The sequence below is a fragment of the Lytechinus pictus genome, chromosome 7, assembly GCF_037042905.1.
Source record: "Lytechinus pictus isolate F3 Inbred chromosome 7, Lp3.0, whole genome shotgun sequence".
NCBI lineage: Eukaryota > Metazoa > Echinodermata > Echinoidea > Temnopleuroida > Toxopneustidae > Lytechinus > Lytechinus pictus.
In genome coordinates this window covers 18,727,603-18,753,691 of record NC_087251.1, presented here as the reverse complement: position 1 = coordinate 18,753,691, position 26,089 = coordinate 18,727,603, and the positions used below count along the sequence as shown (strand labels likewise).

The following is a 26,089-nucleotide window of genomic DNA, read 5'->3' as shown; positions in this document are numbered from 1 at the left end:
AAAATCGCATTTTCTGATTTTCACCTTTTTTGTAATGACTGGAAATAGACTGCAAATATCCATGCAACTACGGCCTGTTATTTGCTAACCATGCTTTCCTAGCGATTTGGTAGACAGTTACAAATATATCATTTGTATTATCTGGATTAAAAGAAATATTTAATAGTGTAGTTTGTGTCAAATATATTTCTTACTATTTCTTTTGTTTTTTATTGTTTGAATTATAGAATATTTAAATCTTTACATATTTGAAAAATAAGGACAATTTTTAAGGGCAGTTAACAAACAAAAAACACTAATTAACAGATGGAACTTTGTAAAACTTGTTTTTGTTTGTACGTTTATTGACAATTTAATGGGGTGATGGCAGGGAATTGAAACACCCTGCCCTCGATCGGGCGGTTTCGCTGCCCCTGTTTTGTTCTTGATGATGATGTTGTTGTTGTTGTTGATTTTGCTGTTCCTGGTCTTCTTTTGCAAGTAGGCCTATAGGATTATACCCAATGAAAAGCTCCATGAGGGTAATTATGTGTCCAACCAACATTGGGCATGTCTTTTTGGGCATCAAGTTTTATTTATCCAGTGTGATGAAAATTTTGCCCATTCTAAAGTAATTGCTGCTTATTTTTTAACCACACTGCATGGACACTACTTTATCATTCATTCTTTTTGCCGACGACTCAAATATATTTTTTTCTCATAAGGACCCCAAACATTTACTTGACACACTCAATAAAGAATTAAAACTAGTCTCAGAGTGGATCAAAGCCAACAAATTATCGCTTAATCTCACTAAAACAAATTACATGCTCTTCAGCAATATCATTGATGAACATTATTTTTGATAATATTAATATTCAAAGAGTATTAAGTACGACATTTCTAGGAGTAACTATCGACGACAGACTGTCATGGAAAGAACATATAGATAACACATGCAAAATAATTTCACGGAATATTGGAATTATAAATAAAGTTAAATTCTATTTTCCGACTCGTATATTATTAAACTTATACTCTACGCTGATACTCCCGCATTTGAACTTTTGTATTATTGCATGGGGGAGTTGTGCTGATTTTCATTTGAATAGACTTTTACTACTTCAGAAAAAAGCTTTGCGCGTTATTTGCCATTCTCATTATCGGGCACATACGAATGTTCTTTTTAAAACTCATGGAATTCTTAAGATACATGATCTTTACCATTATAATCTTGGATCTTTTATGTTCAACCTTAGTAAAGATGAACTACCAGACGTATTTTATTCTATGTTCACACGAAATATCAATGTACATCACTACCCTACAAGATCTGCTGGACTTTTCCATTTACCTAGAACGAGGACATTATTAACAAACAAACTGTTTATATCTTCTGGTATCAAACTTTGGAATTCACTACCGCAAACTTTACGAAATAAGCCAACTATTCATAGCTTCAATAGAGCACTTAAAAAAAATCTAACCAATAACTATAACACTCACATCATTCATCCTACTTAGGATATCTTGTGGATCTTCTGTTCTTCCGGATTCCCCCCTCCCCCACCCTGCCTTTATTTCGCTTCTTTTCCCGTCTCCTTTCTTTCGCTCTACCTGTTTTTTTTTTTTTTTTTTTTTTCTTTCCTTCTTCTTTCTTTCTTTTACTCGCTTTTGTCCTTTGTTTTGTTGTTGTTGTTGTCTTTTTTTTCAATTTGTCTGTTCTTGTAATATTTCGTCTGTCTTGTTTTGGTATAACTTTTTGTCATGTCTTGATCTTGTACCGTTCTGTCACGTCCTGGTTTTGTTACGTTTTGTCTTGTGTGTCCTTTTCACTTTTTCTTCATATCTTGTAAGATAATCCAGCCTTGTTTATTTTTTACTTAGGAGAATATGTAAAAAAAAAATACATTTAACAAGGATTTACATATAATTTTTACATATAAGTTTTACAAGAAAGATATGATGACTTGTTTATTGTATCTATTTTGAACTTCAACAAAAACGATATGATTAGTATATTATATATATATATTGTTTTTTGCATTAAGTCTTATTTATTGAAGGAAACCTTCAATAACAAGCTTTGCTTTCCAGAAGGTTCCTATTTCATTTCAAAATGTTATATTGTATTTTGCTTTACTTTGTAACTTTGTTGAAATTTTGGAATGAATAAATTCGTTGTCAATCAATCAATCAATCAATCAATTATGCTTCCTGCATTGGGTAAAATACTGCCCCAAATTGGTTGGACACATAATTACCCTCGTGCTGGTGAGCTGGTTAAAATGTTACCCAATATTTTTTTACAGTACAAAGAACGAGGGAGTCTATATACTTACTGATTGCCGTGTATGAATTATAAAATTTCAATTTCAATCAGACCCGAAGGGCCTGTCGATTATGTCAGGAATGACCACTGCCACGGTGGAACAAGTTACGTTTATCTGACGAGTTGCAACAGAGGAAATCCCCTTTCAGAAAAGTCAACGGGGCTTAGTCATTGTTGCTTAGAATAAAATTATATTTCTTATGTTTGCCGATTTTTTTTTTCGATTCTCGATATACCAAAGTATAGCATCGCTTTGTGTAGAAGGGTGGCCTCATTTTTGTTATCAAGGGGGAGGGGGGCTCCTATATAGGGCACACATAATGCCCAGCCCATCATGAGTAGACATTATAGACAGTCTGTTGGACTAATTCTCGTCAATGCTTACTACTTATGTTTAATAAAAATATGCTGCCACCTTAATTCCACAGTTTTCTACTATCATTGAACATTCATTCTTATCCTATACCCGTTATTTAATCAGCCCTAAATTGCCGCTTGCGCATGAGATTCACAAGAAACCATGGTCCTCATTTATGGAACTCTCTACCATGCAGAGTTTATCGAAAGACTATATCGTCTCTTTCTCATTCAAGTCAAAGGTTAAATCCAGTGTAACCGTCATTTTTTTCAATTTTCATCCACATTCTGAAATTGGTTTGTTGGTAAATATATTGAGCCTGTATACTTGTATATGCGCAATCGGCTTAACTGTAAAAAAAAAAAATGGGTTAATAACCCGAATCTTGTGCTCCAAATTAATATCGTTTACCCATCTATTCGCTAGGTAGGAATATTCCTGTACTGTTCATGCAATTTCAGGTTAAGCAAACTCCATTTATATTTGGCCAACTAAGCTGTCACACCAGGGTGCAAATCTTTGGAGAGTTTTATGAAAGAACTTGTGGGACTTGTTTAATCAGATCGTTTATCCCACAGTTACCATAGTAACAGCTTCTCAGGCCAACCAACGTCAACTATAAACTGACAACTTGTCGAAGCCTGTGGAACAAAAACAAGAACCCAAAAATGAGAGGATGGCCAGGTTATGTAGATTACATCATTAAAAGTTATTTTGTCGGAAAACGAATGTTAAAAATATAAAAATGCAGGTTTCGGAGAAATAGGCCGGGTTATTATTTTATAAATATATATATACGATAGCTGCATGTGGCCCCATAGGGGCACCCCCGGCCCACCCCTAGGCCTATTTGTGGTCCCCACATCGATCGGTTTCATCAATATCATGCTATCGATCTTTCTCTAAATTGTTCCTACATGTGATTAAAAAGTAAATCATGCGTTTTTTAAAGGACAAGTCCAGCCCAATAAAAAATTGGTTTGAATAAAAAGTAAAAAATCCAACAAGCACAACACTGAAAATTTCATCAAAATCGGATGTAAAATAAGAAAGTTATGACATTTTAAAGTTTCGCTTAATTTCGCACAACAGTTAAAATATGCACATTCTGGTTGGTATGCAAATGAGGAGCCTGATGATGTCATCCACTCACTATTTCTTTTGTATTTTATTATATGAAATATGAAATATCCTAATTTTCTCTTCATTGTCAAGTGAAACGGTGATTAATTTCTCCCTGAACATGTGGAATTGGCATCGTTTAATACTATATGATTCAGTCAAGTCGGTCCCTATGGTCAAATCTGTAAAAAATGAAATATTGTATAATTCAAACAATAAAAAACAAAAGAAATAGTGAGTGATGGACATCATCGACTGACTCATTTGCATGTCACAGAGTTGTGCATATCACTGTTTTGTGAAAAATAAGCGAAATTTTAAACTGCCATAACTTTCTTATTTTACAACCGATTTTGATGAAATTTTCAGTGTTATGCTAGTTTGATTTTTCTCTATTTATTCAAATCAATATTTTACTGGGGTGGACTTGACCTTTAAATAGAGGCCTAAAACAATTACAAGTTAAGGCGGTCAACTATTAAGACGATTTTGAATTGCTCGTGGACTGAGTGAATTATTGCAAATATTAGAGATTTGGCAGGACAATGTTGCTTGGAAACTTTGCATAGATCTAGATCTCTAATTAGTAGAAGGTTGATGAGTTCTGAAAAATGAATTTCGTAATTCAAAATATACTAGTTTTACACATCAGACCAAGTTTTTCTTATGTTATCAGCTGATTGCCACGTCGTATTCAAATGACGTCACCTCTATCCAATGAATACACCCCCTATTTCATGTAGTAATGCACAGTGGAGTAACTTGTACCGGTAATATACGTATAGTTGTATACAAAGCTCGCAGATGATACGAGAGAGCTAGAGATCATGCCAGCAGCCAGCGCAGTTTTGAAAGCGCACGCACACATACGTACGGATTATCTGTGTACAAATTGAATGTAAAAATAGCGTAATGTACAGGCAGCCATATTGAAACTTCCTCGATTGTAAAAGCCGGTGTAATCACAATTATTCACTCATTTCTATTCATCTTAAGTGTAATTAAAACACATTTTCTAACATACGTGGATCTACCCTGTCATGTCCACAATGAATCCGGAGTAGTAAGTATTGATACTAAGAACAGAATAACATTAATTTTGTTGGAAAAATGATGAGTTGCGTGTTGACTTGTGAATGTGAATGTGAGTGAGTGAATGCAAGTCTGTCGATGTCCATTGATTGATTTTTTTTAAAGGAATAGGATTTGTCATGTTCTGCATCTGTCTGCTGTGCACTAAGTATGCGTGCATCGGTACGACGCCTCTAAAATAGAGCATGACATTTCTTACTTCTAAAATCTAATGTTCTTAATCTTATGTTACATTAGTCTAGGCCGACTGAATTTTATTGCGAGTTATGTCTAACCATAGTCTGTAGTGTAAGAATGTAGTGTGAGTGTAGATGGCAAGTTCAAGTCTGCGCAGTCCCCCTTGACCTTGTCTGCGCACACACGTATCTGCGCGATTCTAGTAAGAGAAGATACGCAACAAACACAAACTTAACACATAGACAGATATTCATTAAAAAATCCGACTCAAGATGGTGGAAAAATAAGGAATTTTGGGCATTTCTTGTGACTGCCTCAAAATGCAGCCTTTCTCATAAAAAATACCCGAATCGTGTGCAAACTGAATGTTTTTTTTCAATCTGAAAATGACTGCCCGAGGTTTTTTCAAAGAAAATCCTATATTTCTTTCAAATTTGTATGAGATATATGGTACACTTTATAAGGAACATTATTAACTGAAAGATTTTTTGAAATAAAAAGAATTCCATGTTTAATCTTAACTCAAATCGTTAGGTGCGCAGACTTCGGGACCTAGCCTTGAGGACTCCATGATGATATTTTTTAAATATTTTGACAAACTTCATCATGGAGCCTTGACACTATTCCCATAGACGGAGAAGCGAGACCTAGACACCTGGATGGATTTCCCTAGGAAATCCATAGTTAGAGGGTGATATCGGTTTGTACGGGTGAATTTTATTGATATTTAAACCTTCAAACGCCAAATGCGTATGAAGGTTCCAAAAATTGGTTAATAAAAAAGTGAAAATTTTTAGGTTTCTTACCAGACCGATCTCGTGTAGATCCCTCAATCCATTTGTCAACAAAGCAAATACAATAGGTCTGACCCTTGAACCGCTTTGTTATGACGTACATTCGATTGGCGATGTTACAAAATGCCGTTTTGAAGAACAATTTATAGATACAAATTATTATTTAACAAATACTAAAATTTAATACATGATTATGAATAATTATAATAATAATTATTAATAATCACGTATTAAATTGCCTTTTCGTCCACTCATTTCATCTAATAACCAGTTGGTTCAATAGCCATTTAGGCCATACCATTTGGGCTAATTGGACTACATGTAAGTGTTAATTTGGCGAAATGAAGGAAAATAAATTGGGTTTTAGACCAACTGATTATGAGACTAAATGGCTGGAGACGAACTGGTGATTAGACAAAGTGATGATTGGACCAATTGGTTATTGAACCAAATGATTGATAGACAAAATGTTTATGGATGGAATGGCATCATACTAAATGAAGTTAGACTGTATGATGAGTGGACGAGTTAGCAGTAGACGAATAGGCAATTTACCATATAAAGAAAGTTAAAGGCAAAAACACTGTTGATCATCTTTAGCAATGCAATCCAGGATGTGGACTGTTTGCAATCATAAATAACATAAAATAAATTAATTTAAACCAGCAAAAGTAAATATAAACCTACATTATGATTTTTAGGTTGAAAACACAATTAGCATTGACTTTGTACACAATTACATTTTTGAGCAATTTTGGGTCTGACATGCACTTACTAAATGTTGGGTAATTTTGAAACTGCGTACCCGGTAAGATGCACAAGGCTTGAAAGTAAAAAGTCACTGAGCGGCGAAGTAAAAAAGTTATTGTGGTGGCGTAATGACGAAATTCGTCAAGAGAGGGGAGGGGGCCCCTCCCCACTTAAATAAGGGTTAAATTTTAAGTACAAAGACAACAGTTATACATCTTTTTATTGTTAAACATGAATTCCTTGTCCAAAATAACATAGAAACCAATGCAAAAATCATAAGCCGAGATATACAATTAAAAAAATGGGTGGGGGTCAATGACCTTTTTGCCCCAAATCATTTCTTTGGCAGCACCCCTCAATGTTTGACCGAGTGATGTAGACCGATTTTTCTGAAAAGGGTGTCAAGGTAGCACAAGCTGCATTTATGGAGCTGGTCCTCTCCGTGATTTGAAACATTGAGAAAAATTTCACCGTGTACTTGTATAGCCCACCACTACTATAATGCTACCTGATGCTTGTGCATATATTTCAAATTACTAAAAATGTAAACTAGCGATCTCTACTGCCTGCATTTAAACTATGGCATGCGATTGACACCTTAGATCCTAGATAGCACTTGGGACATTTATCTTCGTGATCTTGTAATTGTGGGTATGCACCTATTTTTTTGCAGTTTGTTTGTGTCACTTTTAGTGGTGCATTCTCGAACCAAAACAAAACATCTGAGATATGCTCAGATTTGAGCAGAAATCATCTACAATCCCAGAGCTTCCAGGGAGCCTGGAATTTGAGTATAAAAAAACGTGTGTCCTTTCTCAGGCACATACCCACCACACATTATCCAGTGTGCCTCGCCCCCTCCCCCTTGATGTGTTTTATTCCATTAAAATTGAACTGAATTATAGATTTTGACAATAAAAACAAGTAACTGGACTACATGTACATGTTTACATGGATTGGTGGATTTAATGCAGCTGGGCATGATAACCAATTTGGCCCTATTGATCTTGGGGCAGTGCCAGGGTATTTTAATTGGGGCCAAGACTTTTTTTTCTCAACTGAATAACAGAGATATTGGGGGATAATTATTTAATATATAGTTCAACAACTTATGGTTACACCTCTTTATTTATACCATTCTCTTTTCTCTACTGTTTTTTTTTAATCACTACTTGAAAATTCATTACCATTGCTCCTGATTGTTGTGGGATAAAATAGCATAGTTTAAAAAATTAAGATTGGTAGCTCCCTTTATTCCAGCAACATTTAGACACTAGAACAAAGAATTCAGAGAGATAATTACACGTGACATCACAAATTAAACCCGAAAGAAATGTTATAACTCTTATTTTCTATGCATTTCCAGTATTTTTCAATAATTTTTGTGCTTTCATGAAAACCACCTTATAGTCAGGGTAAAATTCCCCTTTAAGATCTAGGAATGCTAAATTGTTCTTTTTCGAACCGGTCGGCAAGGCTGAAATTTACCTTGAGAACCAGGCAGAGATTTTGAAAGCTGGGGAGCTCTGCCCGATGCCGCCCTGCTTGGTGACAACTCTGAATGCAACTGACCATGGCATTGCCAATTTGCAAGGGACTCCTACATTACCTGAGGGGCGTTTCATGAAAGGACTTGTCGAACGTTTTATCCGACAAGTCCTGTTTTATCCGACAGTTACCATAGTAACAGTACCTCTCAGCCAATCAACATCAGAGAAAGATGTCAGATTTGACAACTTGTCGGGTGAAAATGTTGATGAAACACTCCCCAGTTATCAGGTATGAAAATTTTCTGCGTTTTCACAAATTTCCTATTTCTTACTTGGAAAAAATTTCCATATACCGAACAAAAATAAAAGTGGATATTAAAATATCCCATTTTTGTACGAATTTTGTATCTTTAGCGCTACCATAGATATTGCACTGCATGGTTATGTGGAGAACAATATCGCAAAGTGTAGCTCCCGACCCCGTTGTGATCGTGCAGGTGCTGGCTCCCCTGAGCAAGTTGCGCCGGGCAATCGAGCTTCCATGCGGCTAGGCACTTGTGTGTGCTTGCGTTCATTCGTGGTTGAGATAAGATTTGTTTCTACCTTGTGGAATTTTTATTTTATTTTTTATTATCATTGTTATTTGCCAAGTTTAATGTGATCATGGTCATGGATATGGACATGCAAATATCAATTCTCTTGTTTACAATTACTGTACCTTCGGCTTCGCGAGTGTGCACCGTCTTTTTGATTCCACATGACAGGGAATACAGGCACAGAACTTTTCGTATTAGATAGTCTGCACTAATACTTGCAATTCGTTGTTAACAAGAAGTTATCAATGGTCCTTTTTAACAATGTAGACCTACATGTATGTGAGTAGAACCAATCTTGAAGTATATTTATGATATTTCATGATGGCATTTTCTGGGATTATAATCAGCTGTACATGATAAAGAAGAAATGAAAACTAAAGACAAAGAAAGCATAATTTTATATTAAATATAATGTTTATTATGGTGGGGAATCTCATGAAAGAATGCACAACATTGTAGATTGCACTGTTTTGATTTTGTTAATGTCCCCCCCCCCCCCCGGCTCGGTCGCTCCACTCTATCGCTGAGACTATAAAAAAAAAAATTCAGTGTTTTTTTAAAAACTTAATTTTCATGCCTGTGTTGCACTGTCAATTCCATTGATTGCCTATTCATCATATTATTTTTGATGACTTATCAATGCATGAATTTCAGAAAAACACTGTTGATATCACAAAGTTCGCTTTAAAATAACTAATAAAATAGTGAGTGCATTGAAACACTCAAGACAATGTGTTTATTAAGTAATGATCATAAAGCCCTTACGTTGTGTACATTCTTAGTTACACATATACTGAACATGTGCTATATGTATGTACATACACTGAGACATTATTTAGAGATCTTTGAATTTTGCAAAGATGTATTAAAAACAATTCATGTTTGTTCTAAGTTATCAGCTGTAAATACAGGTACATGTTTACAATTATTGGGAAAAGATAGAAATTAATATTTTTATACCATACGTATATCTATGCAGCAATGAGTGCTTTTGAATGTGTTATGATCTACATGTACATGTACATTCTACGTTGTGTGCACGTGTACAGGTGAGAGTTTTAGACTCTCCATGTACATGTATATGTATACGGTTGGTTTGAACTCAATGAGGTGAACAGACTGTATTTTATTTGGAAACCTGTGACTCACAAGGTTGTGATGAAGTGAATAGTATATACTGCATACATGTACTCTACACACACATGTACAAGTACATGTACCTCACCAGGGGAAAAAAGAGCTCTGGAAAATCCCAATTTATTAATGTTAAAGCTTATCCAATGTTGCAGATTTAGGCAGAAAGTTGTGAGAAGTACAATGTAGCCCCAGATTTTTTTTGCCTGTACCACACTTTTTAATATTATCCAAATTCAACTACAGTAACATAATTTAAAGCAAAGTTAAAAGGTTCAAGTACATTGTAAGCTAGGTATTTTCATTTTCTCTCTTTCTTTAGTCTTAATCTAAGCCCCCCTTCCCCTCCCCCTTGACCCTGCTTTTATTTTTGCTGCAGGGAAAAAAATATATATCCACAGGGATTTTAGTGATTTGAGCCCCCCAAATGTAATGATAGAGCTACATATAGGTTGCAGGTTTAGGCAGTACATGTTAAGTAAATAAAGGCAAAGATACTACAAGGGGACGATCGGACAATTCAGTGATTTTTTGAAACGCTCGATAAATGCTCATGGGGAAGGACGCCCACTAGTGTTGAGTAAGTAAACCTCCGCACATCGGGACGTGGCTGTGTATAAAACATATGGGGAAATGAGAGAAGGGATTTGGGAGAGGGCACAAGGGCGGCGTATGGGAATAATTCCACTTTTTATTACCCAGAAAACTCTGAAATATATCAACCTCTAATTTAAGAAAAAAATATTTGAAGAAAAAAAATTCTTAAAATGTCAAAATCGTCTATTCCTTCACCCCCTTCACCATATCTCTCATGTTTTGTACACAACCATATCGTGATATGCAAAGGTAAAAAAAGGTAATTACTTACACAACGCTGTAGGGCGCTCTTCCCAAGCATTTCATTGCGTGCTCTATGTACTGTCCGATCTTCACCTTGTAGTATCTTTGATAAAGGTAGCCCCTGAAAAAAATATTTTGGGGGCCTGGTTTGCTGGTGTTTGTTGATGTGTACATCTAATTAAAACTATAAGAAATCAGTTAATGGTGATTTCCATGTGCATTGATTCTGTCAATGTTTTCTGGGAATGTTGTACAACTAAAAGAAAAATTGTTTTCTTACATTTTATGTGCCATTCCTCTATATGTTTATTGCTGAGAAAATAAATAGATCAAACTTGAACATGAGCTACAGTTTTCATACTGTAAGAGTTGTATTTATAGCCTTCATTTACATACAAGTGGTTTCGCACTGTTGCATACATGTACAGTACTTAGATAATCATCCCTTTACTAGAAGTGCAGTGCTAATTTTTACAGATAATCTCTACCATCATCTCTCTATTGAATTATGATAGCAAGGTCAAAATCACCATGGAAAACATGAAGTAGGCCTAGATTTAATTGTTTCACACTTTTGCTTAAGTACATTCATGTAAATTACGCTATTTGAAATTTTTCATGGACACAGGTGATTAACCCTATCTATGGACAACAAATAACATTTTTTTTTTTTTTTTCATAGATCCTTGTTTAGATTTACATATTGTGGCAAACTGAGCATGGGACTGAGCTTTCGTGATAAATAATTAGGATTTAGTTTCTACTTTAATGTGTTTGTGTAATAGGCACAGCACATAAAGAGAGAAATGATTACTGGGTATGAAAAAAATATGAATATGTATTTGTGTGAATAGATCACTGAATAATGACCATACTGTAGAATGGAATTTGCTTTTTTCAACCCCATTTGAAATCTTATTTTACATTTATCTTTCTGCCCAGTTGAAATGGATGTATACATATTAGGCTGAAAGGGGAGTTGACCAAGAAATTTACATTTTTTTCATCTACAATTTGTGCAGCTACATGTACACCACTGTACATGAATGAAATATGATGCTGTACATTTACATGTTAATGTTCTTCTGCAAAACAAACAGTTACATTCATGCTCATGTTTCTTCACATTTACAATGTAGTTGTAGACATGTATCTGTGTGATGCGTTTTGATGAGGAAGATGCACAGTATCACATTCACATTTTCTTGAACTCAAATGAGAATACATGATTGCATTTACATACTGTACATTGTATATCTAATATTTTCAAATTTGATTTTCTATTTTTTTTCTTGCAGTGACTACCTGTTCAAACTTCTTTTAATTGGTGATTCAGGTGTAGGCAAATCATGTCTTCTTTTAAGATTTGCAGTAAGTATAAATTGCATACTCACAATATTAGTTTGTCAATTTGTTTTATCTACAGTCAGGTCTACTACATTGTACTGTTTTTTTTTTCTTTAAATCTAGAGAGCTTTGGAAAGACAAATGGCTGTAGATGCTCCTAGAGACTGTTGATAATTGTGTCTCAATTTTCTATTCATTAAAATATGACATTTTACCAAAATTAAACAAAATAGGTAATGTTCTTATTTTCCATAGTTTTGATTACGGGTCATGTATTATAAGGCATGGCATTGTAATTGTTTAAAAGAAATCCAATGTGCAGAGTGCTTAAGGAATTAATTGTCGTTATTAACCTGGATTTAGTCGGTATCATTTTGAAAATACAATCTCATTGAGGAATATTTCCTCATAATACATGTACAATACCATGTGTCTTCTGAGTTTGATCTATTTATGATTTTACTGTGATGTGTATTATAAAATGGTATTTGATTGTGGCTTCAAGTCCAAGTTGACATTCAGTTAAAAATAACCCTAATCACTTAACTCTGAAAATAATTACATACAGGTTGCAGGGCAATATTTTCACTGATTTTCAGCAATTATTGGTTGGTTATAAGATACAGTAATTACAATTTTATTGGCATGTTGTGAATGATGTTTATTACCTACTTGTTTTTCTACAGGATGATACATACACAGAAAGCTACATCAGTACAATTGGAGTAGATTTTGTAAGTAAAGCATCGGCATGTAACCAGATCACTGTAACATTGCAAAGTTTTTATGTAATCCAACATCAAATACATGTATGATACTACCAGTATATCTATGAGATAATGGCTTGTCTTCAGGTGTCATTAATGTGATGTCATAGTTTGCACTTAATCATTGGGATGAGGGGAGCACTTAGTAGAAATGCATGATATGATGTGCTGCTGTTGAGGCCCCCATTTTCAGCCTAAATTTCCATTCCAGAGCATAACCAATTTAGAAAGCCATAGAAATTCCTATTTTTTCCCCGTTCCGGAGACCCTCAAACTTGTAGTTGTTCTAGTGCCCACCCATCATGAAGCAATCGTTGATCCAAACCAAGATTTAGTTACAGAGTCCCATATTTTTTACTTTGGTGTGGCACATACATGTACATGTAGGTATCATGTTATAATTCGAGTAAACCCCCCCCCCCCCCCCCCCGAGAGTGATTACCCTTTATCACCCTTGCTATTGAATAAGTGTGAAACTAAGTGTAGGATCCATTAATTTGAGTTGATTGTTCCTTAATACTACATTGATACTCTTTTCTTGCATCTAAACATCTTTTAGTTTGAAATAAGATGAGAGGTAGCACAATTCAAGGCTTACATAATATATATGTATACCCTAAACCTACCATATACATGTATGTATACATGTTAGTGTAAACACCATGGGGATTAGTATTGTCAAAATTTATCATGATCTATTCCACCATTTTCTATCAGGACATTCTGTTAAAAAAAAAATACTTCTTCAACTTTGCATATTTGTGGTACGCATAGGTGACAGTCAAAGCTTCATGCTTTGTGAGTTTGTAAAAGTTGAGGATATGTACTGAAATTGAGAGAACGGACTACCTTCATAGTTTTTTTGTGTGTATTCTTTAAATATCTTGATTTTTGTTGATAATAACTGATCTTCATTCTTTTCCACAGAAAATTAGAACGATTGAACTAGATGGCAAAGTAATCAAACTTCAAATAGTAAGTACCACTTCTCTGTGTTCCCCAACAAACTTGCGTTCAGAATATATGTGTAGCTTATGTTTAAAGAAATCTGTAGTTGAATCACAGAAGATAGAAATGGCTCAATAGGTTCATATTGAAAGTTTTGTCCATTGAAAAACTGTTCCATAGATAAGAGTTTTGTTTTGATATGTACCATTAGCTAAAGGTTGATAGATACTGCTATTGACTGGTATCATGTTTTCCTTCGTAAGGGTATACTCTATGACATGTTTGTTATCGTGAATGATTATAGTATTGCCAGTACATGGTTTGGAAGAATCTTATCTGATTTGTTTTATCAGTTTGGATAGATTAGGACATTAAGAACCTGAAATTGGTTCTTGTTGATAGGGTTGATACAGACATGATATTGTTCCCATTAAAAAAAAAACATATCTTTAATTATTTAATTTTTTTTTGTCATTTCTTTATTTTTTTAATGAAACCCTTTGCCCAAGAACAATCCTATGCTGTCTTTTACTGCTTTTTTAAAAGTCAAATGATAAAACTATCATGCAGACTCACCTTGAAAAATCACTTTTGATTTCTTGACCGGGGCGCCTCGGACTTCGGTGGTGACTTAGCGACTGTCGGCTATTTTTCAGATTTTTTTTCAGATGGGAATATCATACCTGGTGATAGGACTTGAGGAAACTTAGTAATATTTTTATGATACTTGGGAATTCCATTGGTTAGTCTTCCTATATGTTGTTGGTAGATACTGGCCCTTTACTGGGTGTCCTAAGAGAATTTGTCAAGCCCAAAAAAAGAAAGGTTTTCACCCAAAATTTAATTTCATTTCGTCCCTGGAAAATTTGACAAGCAAAAAAAGAAGGTCCTCGCTTTCAAAGGGGGGGGGGCATATAAGAATGACAAATTTTGATAATGTCTCTCAAAAGGGGAAGGGGCACGGGCCGGATTTGCCCCCCCCGACCTGCCAGTGAATCTCAAATACAATAACGGTATAGATTTCTCTTTGTACAGTAGGTTTGTTTCATTTTTGAAATAGTTGAATACTATTCTATTAATCTATAAAGTCATACAATGTTTTATTTGTAATTACTTTGAACAACATTAAATTTGGCAAAGAACCATATTTATGAAACAAATGTGATTCGCTTCAGTTTGAAATGAGCTTATACGTGCAGGCTTCAATAGATTTTGTGATGATATGATTATCTATTCAAGTTAAAGAAATAATGTAAGCATTTTTTTAAACTGGCTTGATATTTAGTGGATTTAATAATCTGCCCTTTCATGCCTGCATGAATTATAGAGGCTAGACTCCATACGCATTTATCAATAGGTGGGATCTACATGTACATGTATACAAAATATCCAGTTAACATTTCTCTTAATTTGGTTTATAGTACCGTAAGTAACGGTGTATTAACCGCACCCGTGTATTAACCGCACCCCCAACTTTGGACTGAAAAAAAAAAAAATCCTTCTCACATTTACATGCATATTTGAGGTACGAAGAAACAAAAACTAAGTTAAAGATTTCAAAGTATTCAAAGAGATTACCGGTATGCGGAAATCTGCTGTTCTTGATCAATTCATCTACAAAATAAAGAAATTGGCATTTTTTCCAGTTGTTTTACGGCTTCGTGCCGTCTCTCTCATACGTGGTGCACGGTGTACATGGTATCTTATGAAAAGCAAACAGGAAAGAAAAAAATAAGCTGGCGCGAAACGGGACTTTGAGGGGTTAAAATGAATAGCGCCAGCTTAAGTCGCACTAAAACCACAATACAACGCAAGCTAGCTCTCGGCTCTTGCTCAGCTGTGACAAATTATTACCGAGAATGCTTGGCGTCTCTTTGAACTTAGCCAGGGAACCTCGCTGCTTTGAATCGAGAATAAAGTCGAAATTAGTGTCATGAAGGTGGGTGCATTTGTTATGGACACTATTTGATTAAGATCGTAATAATCGCTTCCCATTACCCGCGGCCCATACCCCTCTAAACGACATTGCCCTGGGCGGCTACGCCCGGCCACCCGATGTGTTGTGAACTGGCAGACTTCTTACATGTTCGGGAGGGTTTACGCGGGTGGGCTCAGACCCGTCACCGTGGATAAACCGCACCCCCGACTTTTGCTTATATCCCGCCGAGAAAAAGGTGCGGTTAATACACCGTTACTTACGGTACTACATTATTTTTTCTTCCATGTACATTGTACATTTACTGAAAATGTAATCTAGATGTTTAGGTCAACAACGAAAATGAGATGTACAATGTATACACTGTTCAATAATGATTAATTTCTGTCCTGTATATGATGGCGGTTTTAATTTCACAATTATATCCTGTTGAAGGAAAGCTATGGCTGTAAAGCATGTACAACCACACAACCACAACACTTCAAAATGTAAAAGCACAAATCACTCACACAATCATAGAGTAGTACTGTACTTGAATAGTGAAACTAAAATTGAGCCAGATCCTATGGAAGTAGACATGTACAATTTCCTATTACTGTCATCAGTTGTTAATGAATCATCACAATGGGGACATTGTACGTGTACGCATTTAAAGATACATGTAAGGTTAAGTAGTAACAGCTAAAAGAAAATTTGCATGGAACTGATCAAAACAGTCAATATTCTGTTGACCTACTCGATTTCCATGAAAGATTTATACAAGGGATCATCTGCTTTGATATTTTGTTTTCTGGTGACTTCTAAAATTTCAAATGATTACAGATTTTAGACACTGACTCATGCTGACATCTTTCCACACAGCTGTGCACAGTGATTTGTGGACATGTGCATTACTTGAATTTGCTTCTCTGTACATGCTTTTTGAATTTCAAGTGGAATCTATACACATACATGTAACTGAATGTTTCTGCCCAGATTTTTAGTCATTTCTTTAAAAAAAATTGATGCTAAAATAGCAATTAATGTCTTTTCTGTTCATTGAGAAAAAATACAATATTCACGCTGCAGATTAGGCCTACATGCAAACTGCTAATGTGTAAATTAGACTAGTGTAGATAATGTAAATGTGAATATAGCTGCTATGTCAGGAAGGAATTTATTACAGGAAGTATGTTTAACACCAAAATTAGGTTGCATTCATGGATGATGTTTGAATTTTTATTTCTCCATGTTCATGTGCAATTATTCTCCCATCGCTTTGAAAAAATAATAAATCTGGTTCCCTTACATGTACAGTAAAACATATGTTGAAGCAGATCTATTGATTTCTCTTTCCTTGTATACCAAGGCAGTAAATGTAAAGTGTCAATGTACAATGTACATGCACTGATTATCTTGTGTATTAAAGGTCAAGTGTACTCTGCTATTTAATAGGAACCTGTAAAAATAAATTTAAAGCCTGTACTTGCAATTGAATTGCTTTTGTCAAGATAGAAGAAAAGGGTAGTTTTTGTTTTATATGAAGGAAAATCCTAAACTCCTCAAATCATATGGAGCCTAGTTAAGTAGGGGGGGGGGGGGTGTGGAAAAGATGAAGTCAAACATTCCCAAGGTACTAGTGAATTTGGTATGGAATAGATATAAAAGCTTGTTTGAATGCATGTTATACCTTGTATAACATAAGGTTTCCTGCCATATGGTACCTACTGTATCTTGATGACCATGTTGTGTTAACATGGCATCATTTCACAGAATACTCCTGAAACATGTTTGACATTACATGCATATTTATCAAGAATCTTATCAGTGGTTCTTACAGCAGAACCTGGAAACACTACCCTTCCAGTTGGGGGGAAAATCACAGAGTCTCATAAATTTAAAGTTTGTATCTTGAAACCACTGTGATTAGTGAATAGTGTTCCTGCATAGAAAACAAACTTGCAGCCTCTCTCTAATTTATTGTATATGTATTTGCTGTGGTATATAATTTTCTTATTTTTATTGTTTGTAAAATACATGTACTTTCCTATTTGATCTTAGAATTCAAGACTTCTGTATTGGGATAATGAGTCAGAGATAACATGGAAGAAAAGCAGAGCTTTCTAATAAAGTAAATTAGTCCCTTTTTTGCATGGTGTGCAAGTGGAGGAGATTAGATTGTCTTTAATTCAGCATCTTTGTCTGTGTAACTCTGTAGATGAAAAAGTTATATCTAGTCATAATCATATATCTTTTTTTTTTATTTCTGTATCATCACAGTGGGACACAGCAGGTCAAGAAAGGTTCAGAACCATCACATCAAGTTACTACAGAGGAGCACATGGAATCATAGTTGTATATGATGTCACAGATCAGGTTATTATCTATACCTATTCAAGTGTCAGTTTTATAGAAAAGTTTTGGTTCATGAAAAGATGTTTCATAACAGCTTTCGTAATATTTTCAGTAATTAAGCATTTATGTAATGTATTGAAGATTAATCTCAATGGAATTGCACTAAAATATTATTTCATTATGGAAATATTTAAAGAAATAGCATGTAACATTGAGTAGAAAATGATAATTTTTGTTTGAGAAAGTATGGAATACAATAGCGAATATGTTAATCCTCATCTGATAAGGTAGCATCTTCAGAAACCTCTTCCAAATATGAATTCCAGCTGTGATAACAATAAAAACAAATTCAATATGACCCAAGAAAAATACCAAGTATTTGACGTGCTTGATTAAAAAAAATTAATTTGCTTAATGATTGTGAAAGAAAATAAATGATAATGTAATTAGCAAAATTACAAAGCATTCTCTCTTCGGACAAGTCTTTTCTTTCAAGTAAAATAACACACATACCCGCATGTGGTTATTCATATGAGAGACTTCATTTTCAGCAGTAATATTGCCTTTATTTCATTTTCAGCTAGTTTTTCATTATTTCATGTTTGGTGTGCTTGAACCTTGCCATACCATACTGTGATGATGTGATGACAATTCTCCAAGATCTAATGGATTTTCTTAAAGGGATGGTCCGGGCTGAAAATATTAATATCTTAATACATAGAGTAGAACTCACTGAGCAAAATACCGAAAATTTCATCAAAATCGGATAACAAATTAGAAAGTTATTGAAGTTTAAAGTTTAGCAATATTTTGTGAAAACAGTCGTCATGAATATTTATTAGGTGGGCTGATGATGTCACATCTCCTCTTTCCGTTTTCTTATGTTATTACATAAAATCATATTTTTTTTCATTATTTCATACTTGTGTGAATAATATGTCTCCCTTATAATGAAATAAGTTGCAGCAATAAATATCTAATGCACTAAATCAGTTGTCAATCCAATTTTTCTAGTTCTTGGAGGAAAAAATTTGAATAAACCCAATTTCATATAATAAAATACAAATGAACAAGTGGGGATGTGACATCATCAGCCCACCTAATGAATATTCATGACAACTGTTTTCACAAATATTGCTCAACTTAAAAATTCAATAACTTTGTTATTTGTTATCCGATTTTGATGAAATTTTCGGCATTTTGCTCAGTGAATTCTACTCCATTTATTAAGCTATAAATACTTTCAGCCCGGACCATCCCTTTAATATTCTTTCACGGTGACTAATTGACTTACATATACATGAATATCTTTATTTCGGCAGGAGATAAAATGTTAAAAATGATATTTACTTGAAATGCCTCTTACTCTTGCCTCCTGCTGGGGAATTGTAGTGGTAGTAAAACATTGAGTTTTTATTTAAGGTAACTAACAGGTAATTGTGGAATAGGCACTTGATTGTTTCACATACCTGCAAAGCTTACAATGGAAAATAATTGATGAAATTACAGATTATTTCCTTTATTACTCTGGCACAAATTTTACTGTTAAAAATAATGCATTATGACCTGTAAATTTTGTAATTGGTTTATTTTCTTAGGAATCATTCAACAATGTCAAACAATGGCTACAAGAAATTGACCGATATGCATCAGAAAACGTCAACAAACTACTGGTAGGCAACAAATGTGATCTAACGACAAAGAAAGTAGTAGACTACACGACAGCAAAGGTATGTACCTACTCATTCACATCCTGCAGAGTGATAACGGTTTCATGGTCTTTCCTTTGATTTCCTGAATTTGAGTGACACAATAACTGGAATATCATTACAAGAAAGTTTGCTATATAAAGGTACTTTGACGTTTATAGTAAGATTCAATGTTATTAGACAGGGTCCAGGTTGTACCAGCTTGCCACAAATTGAACATTAATATATTTGATAGGAAATAGCAATGTTCTAACTTTGACACTTTCATACTTTGCATTTGTATAGATAATCAAATGATGAATGTTCATTTTGAATACAAAATCCTGAATTTAAAGAAATTTCAAATTTGAAACAGGAAATAATAGTCTGAGATAAAAATTAATTGGTAAAATTTCATTTTTTTTATTACCGATTGCCTTGATGATTTGTCTCTTACTCTTGTTCATGTCTTCCACCCCTTGTTCCTCTCAACAGGAATATGCAGATCAACTTGAGATTCCCTTCCTAGAGACGAGTGCAAAGAATGCCACTAACGTTGAGCAAGCTTTCATGACAATGGCTGCAGAGATCAAGAACAGGATGGGACCAGGCAGTGTACCTTCAGGCAGTTCACATGATAAGATTAACCCTAGCACCACGCCAGTCAAACCAAGTGGGGGTGGTTGCTGTTCTTAATAGATCTAGCACTATTTTTTTCTTTATTTTAATTAGCTTTATAACACACATTATAATTATTTTGTGTCCTTTTGGGGCAGGCAGTGATAATGATTAAAAATCCCAATAGAATGAATATATCACTCGTTTATTTTGTTTTATTTTGATATGTTTATTTATACTAATTATTTTGTTGGGAGAAATATGAAGAGAATCCTAGGATTGAATTGACTGGCACAGTATAAGATCACTCTGGCTCTTTGTTTCTGCCAATGTGTAAGTGATTTCCATTAATGCGATTGCTAGCATTTCATGGTGGAAAGTCCCAGTCTATCAAGGTATATATCATCCTATGCTTTGTGCAGAATTTAGGAGCATTCAGTGGGGTATGATTGAATAGATAACAACAGGTGAGCATGGTAAACTAATTAAAAAGTCACGGTCACAAGGATCTACAATTAGAGGAAGTAAATGAACATCATACAATCTGACTAGCTTGGTATGGTTGATTAGATTGTGCGTTGCCTCTAACCATATGCTCTAGACACTTCTGGTTTGCCCACACACACACCTGTTTCCCCTTCCAGAGATTTCAGTGAAGTCCTTGCTTTTGATTGGCCTAGAAGCTCTGGAGAAAGATATCTTGTCGGTGCTGACAACTTTCATGTAACGGTCCCCTGTTCCAGACTTGTTGGTGGAAAGTCCCTTTGCTTTGACAGTTAGTTGGTTGGTTCACCACCCCCAATTACTCCTTGATATCATCCATCTATGGGTCTATCAGAGCAAACCACTTATAGTCTTACTCTGTCCAGTTTCTGGCACCAGAAACTGGACAATCTATCTGTTTTCTGCTTCAAAAATAATGTGCTCCTTGATATATGAAACATACACAAAAGAAACTATAAATGTGTTGTAAATGTAATTATGATGAAATGTGGATGATAAAAAAACCTAGTCTTGTGCACATCCTTGTATAAATACACTTTATTATATATGATATATATATACTTATACCAGTAATTAGTTATTAATCATTGCTTTTTTTTCTTCATCTTTTTAGTCTTTGCTTCAATGACATATTTTGGATATATTTGTACCATTCCACGATGAAGATATTATTGTTTTTTGGAAGCATGTGGCCTAATGCTGTCTTCTTACTATTTTCCCTCTGTCTTGTTTGTTGGAATGCTTCTAAGTAATAATTATTGAGTAAAACTTGTTTTACTGTAGTCTAGTGTGGCATACATTTTGAAACCATAATAATGTAGAAATTATTCAGGGGACTTATCACTCAAGAATGTGTTTTGTTTTATCGATTTTGTTTGTTTGTTTTTTTATTTTTAACCACACCATGCATTGTTTGAGCCTTTGAAAATAAAGAAGAAAATTGATAAGTTTTGACCTACTGAGAGGGCATCATCATGTCCTGATATTTTCGATGGCTTAAATAATTATGGATTTGCTAATGGAGTGTACAGATTTGACATTGTAGCAACCGTAGATATATGCATGGCTCAGTACAGGGCAATATTGTGGGTACTTCCATTCAGAGCGCAAATATAGATATTGATATAATTAGTCATCAGTTATCCCAATTCTTAACAAGTAACTTATATGGGTATAAATGTCAAACACTTAAATAGATTATTTTGTACTTTGTGTCAGCCATGGTGGTTGGCTCTACTAACTTTTTAAGTCAAAATATTGGATTTGTGTTTTGAGAATGTACAGATTATGCTCCAAGACCAAACTGTTTCAAAGCTTACACATATTTATATCCAAAAAAGCAGTTGGTCTTCATTATACTCCCTTCTGTATTGCAACAACAAACAAAAGTAAATAGATTATAGAATATTTCACAATGTTAATGTGCTATGTTTCCATGTACAAACTGTACAGATGACTGATTGAGATGCTTTATACATGGTTTGTATGAATGGAGAGATAGATAGATATGCCAAGTGAATTTAATTTATCAGTAAGGAGTAGATTTATATTTGTATTTCTCTGTACTTTTTTAAAGATAGAATTATTGATTCTTGAGGCTTGTTCAGACATGCAGTGGCAGTGCCCGCAATATGTTTATTGTTGAGATATGTAAAGTTTAGCCAGTGAACATCTACTAATATGGATATTCTGTACTTGTGTGTCTACCCTGTCGTTTGCTGCTCTTGTTCCATCGGCCACACAAGCCTGATCGAATTAAAAAAAAAGCTGTCCAATGAGCCACACAGGTATACCTTTGTGTTTATGTCTATTGTCCAATATGTTTGTTCAATTATGTACAAAGCATTTTGCAGAGGGGCAGCAAAAAGAGAACGTCTCTTGCTTTGACAGCTTGTTATGTTGCTTCATTTTTCCGTAGGCTTTTCACTCAAAAATATGGGGTTGATACCTCATGTCTTAACAAGCCTTTATATGTCTGTGTGGAGGTCTATTCTTGTTCCTTTCTTTTTGTAACAAAGCAGAGAAATTTCAAATCATTGATGAAGGATATGCAGCCACCAGTGTTGTCTTGTCTAGACTGACCATACTGGTTACATGTTTTTTATGTCAACTATTTTGTGTAGCTATATATTGCAACCGTTCTAGTGTACATTAAATCATGCACAGATGAGGCTTGTGAGACAGAACATCCTCTGGCCTGTTGTGCCACTTCGCTTTCATGGTTTCCATTTTAAATCACAATAACAACAACAAAAGGGAACTACGTAGATCAGGAGACTTCGATGATATTTTGATTATCGTGATACAAATTACTTATTGCACATTGTGTTAATTTTGAAAAATCATTGGTTTAGAAGTGGAAGGGGCACAACTCACATGTTCAGTGTTTGGTTATATTCCCTCATGATATTATATGCATTTATGACAGTCTGTTTTCCTTATTATTTTTCTTATGGCTCCATGAACAGCTAGTTCAATGAAATTGAGATTATTTCCGGACTTTTCAAATTTCCCAACTAAGATGATTCCCTTTACTAAGATGTACAGAAAAAAACTAGCAATGCGGGCTTCCAATTCAGTGATAACCGACAGCAATTATCAATATCTTTTCTGATTTTAATGAAAACATCTCCCCCCCTTTGCCTGTACTCTGTCATTTTAAGTCAGATTAATACCCCTTTCATAAACCCAATTATGCGGATAATATCCGCATAATTTGGTCGTAAAATCGGAGCGGGACCAGAGTTATCCTCATTATTTTGATGCTGCAATTATCCGCATAATAGCGGCATCGGGACCAGATTTTGACTTTATGAACGCATTTCCAAAGTAATGCGGATAATTGCCATGGTGCGGTCACAAGGTCACCCTTTTCCAACACAACCCCATCAGAGGGGGTGTGTGCAGTTGCCATGACAATTATCCGCCTTATTCAGGTCGGGCGCTTGTAAAAAATAGTGCGGATTATTTTCGGAGTTTGTGAATGCAATTTTTATTGAATTATCCGCATTACTCTTAGGCGGATAATTGGAGGATGGGTTTATGAAAGGGGTATCAGGGTTACATCACACTACTTTCTGCTCAACTGCCACCAAAGTATGAAGGAATGGAAGGAGCAGTGATTCTGAAAATTATAAGGACAAGTATTCTTTCACAACTTATGTTACTTATTTCCTGTACAATGTACTATAACAGATTTGTTGACTTTCAGGAAATGTCTGTTGGTGTCAAACTGGTGGGAAAATGAGAATTCCAATATTTGCTCTTTTTTCTGTAAATCATAATTGTGTAATCAAGACATCCCAATGTACTTAGCTCAACAGCATAGATTTGTTAAATATTCTTGATAATAATATGAATAACAGATAAGTGGCAGTAGTAGTTAGATATTGTAGCCTTGGGATGCTGACTCATTGCAGATAAAAGAATTGTCTGAAAATATAGAAAATGGAGTGAATTTGATTAAATCATCTGTATTTATATCCATACCAATAATTTGTTCCTTCACTTTTCCGTTTCCAATCCCTAAATTAAAGAGTGAGAAATGTCTTATGAAAGTGATTCAAATTGTATACACAAAATAAAATGCTTTTGTGTACAATAACCGCTTTTATCACAACTTACCTACTATATATATGTGTACACTGTTAAAATATATAACATGATATAGATAATTATTTACTGCATTTTGTGTAATAGTAGTTATAGTTATATATCATAATTTGCTAAAAATTCAGATGTTTCTTGTAGATTACTGGACATAGAGATTTCCTTGTCTTTTTTATGCTTTGATTTCCCCCCAACAATTAGATAGAATTCTTGTACGAGCATTTGATAGGGATATGTGTATGTAATAATCAGCGATCTGTTTTTGTTTCAGTACAGCTACGTGTGGAGAAGTCAGTCATGTCATCACCCTGTGTGCACTGGAATTGCTGACTCTCAGTTTTTTCTCTGTGTGTTAATGGATTTGTAAAAAAAAAAGGAGAGATTAAAAGAGTACAGTCTTAGGAACTTTCCAGATTTATACCAAATTGTAGATGAATTTAATATAGCTTGTAAATTGAAAGTCAGCAATTTTGAGTGATGTGTACTGAGAAGTGTGTTTTTTTCTCTCTCTTTATCTGGGGATTTTACTCTGGTGTATTTTTGTTTATTGATTATTACTATCACTACTATGTCAATTATATCTGTACAGACTTGTTCTCTGCATTTGCATAAAAATTGTCAAAATTGCTTCATTATGATGAACATTTTCCAGAAAAAAAAATGTGTAGTGTACTGATTTATAATGTTATATGTATGTAAGGTCTCTTAAGAACAGGTTTGGAACATTATAAAAAGAAGTGTTGGAGATAATAAAAATGGTAGAGTTTTTGATGGAGAAGTAAAGATGAAGAATAAACATCTTGAAGTTGTCATGTGACCGTCACATGACTGTCATGTGACATCCATCCAGTACAAGCTGCTGATGTAATTATGGCGGTTTATTTCATAGATAACAGAAATAAACACAACACATGATGTGGCATCTCGATCAACACGTTTGCTTTTTTATTACTGTTGAGTATTTGTGATTTTTGTCGATTATTGTGGATGTTTTGTGTGTGTGTGGGTTGGATGGGAGTGTTTTCAATATAACAATTACATAAAAAAGGTTTAAGGAATATGATATTTTTATTTAGTTCAAGGCCAAGTGAAACCCAAGAACTTGATTTTGGCAAGTCCAGAAATCAACCATAACACTGAAATGAATTTTATCTTAGCAGAACCTATTGGGACCATATAAATAAGTTCAACATTTAATCTTATATGAAAAATTGCTTAGACTTGGGCAAATATTAAGCTTATGGAAGGTTGATTTATGCACATTCTATCTGTATTATTTGTAGATTTGATAGTATGGAAACATAAGACAATATTACATGTGTAAGTAGTAAAATCATGCTTAAAGACCGTCTTTTGCTTTGGTAAATCTTCCAAAATGTGGCTCTGACTATTCCAATTCATTGATCGATTACATGAATGTGGATGCCCTGGGTATGAAAATGTATAATTCATTATAAATCTTGCGATTTTCCATGAACTTTATTTTGATCGGTTACCTGATCAAAAAAAAATATCTGCATAGTTTTTCCGATTGACATAAAACCTATTCCAAAGCAAGGACTGGGCTGAAAATTTAAGGATAGTAAATATTTATACCCCCACCAAACTAAAGTTTGAAAGGGGGAAAAATTGGCATACATGTCAGGCGGTTCCAAAGCTTGCGCATCAGAGCTA

The 26,089-nt window shown here is 34.5% G+C and overlaps 1 protein-coding gene across 1 annotated transcript; it reads left to right on the top strand.

Annotated features, from left to right (window-relative positions):
* The first annotated feature begins 4,538 nt into the window (after window positions 1–4,538).
* On the top strand, window positions 4,539–25,343 carry LOC129264822 (ras-related protein ORAB-1). Its single transcript, XM_054902768.2, has 7 exons — window positions 4,539–4,854; window positions 11,963–12,035; window positions 12,698–12,745; window positions 13,706–13,753; window positions 17,922–18,017; window positions 19,595–19,726; window positions 20,180–25,343. The coding sequence occupies exons 1-7, from the start codon at window positions 4,832–4,834 to the stop codon at window positions 20,378–20,380; spliced, it is 621 nt and encodes a 206-aa protein (XP_054758743.1). The 5' UTR covers window positions 4,539–4,831; the 3' UTR covers window positions 20,381–25,343.
* Window positions 25,344–26,089: the final 746 nt, after the last annotated feature.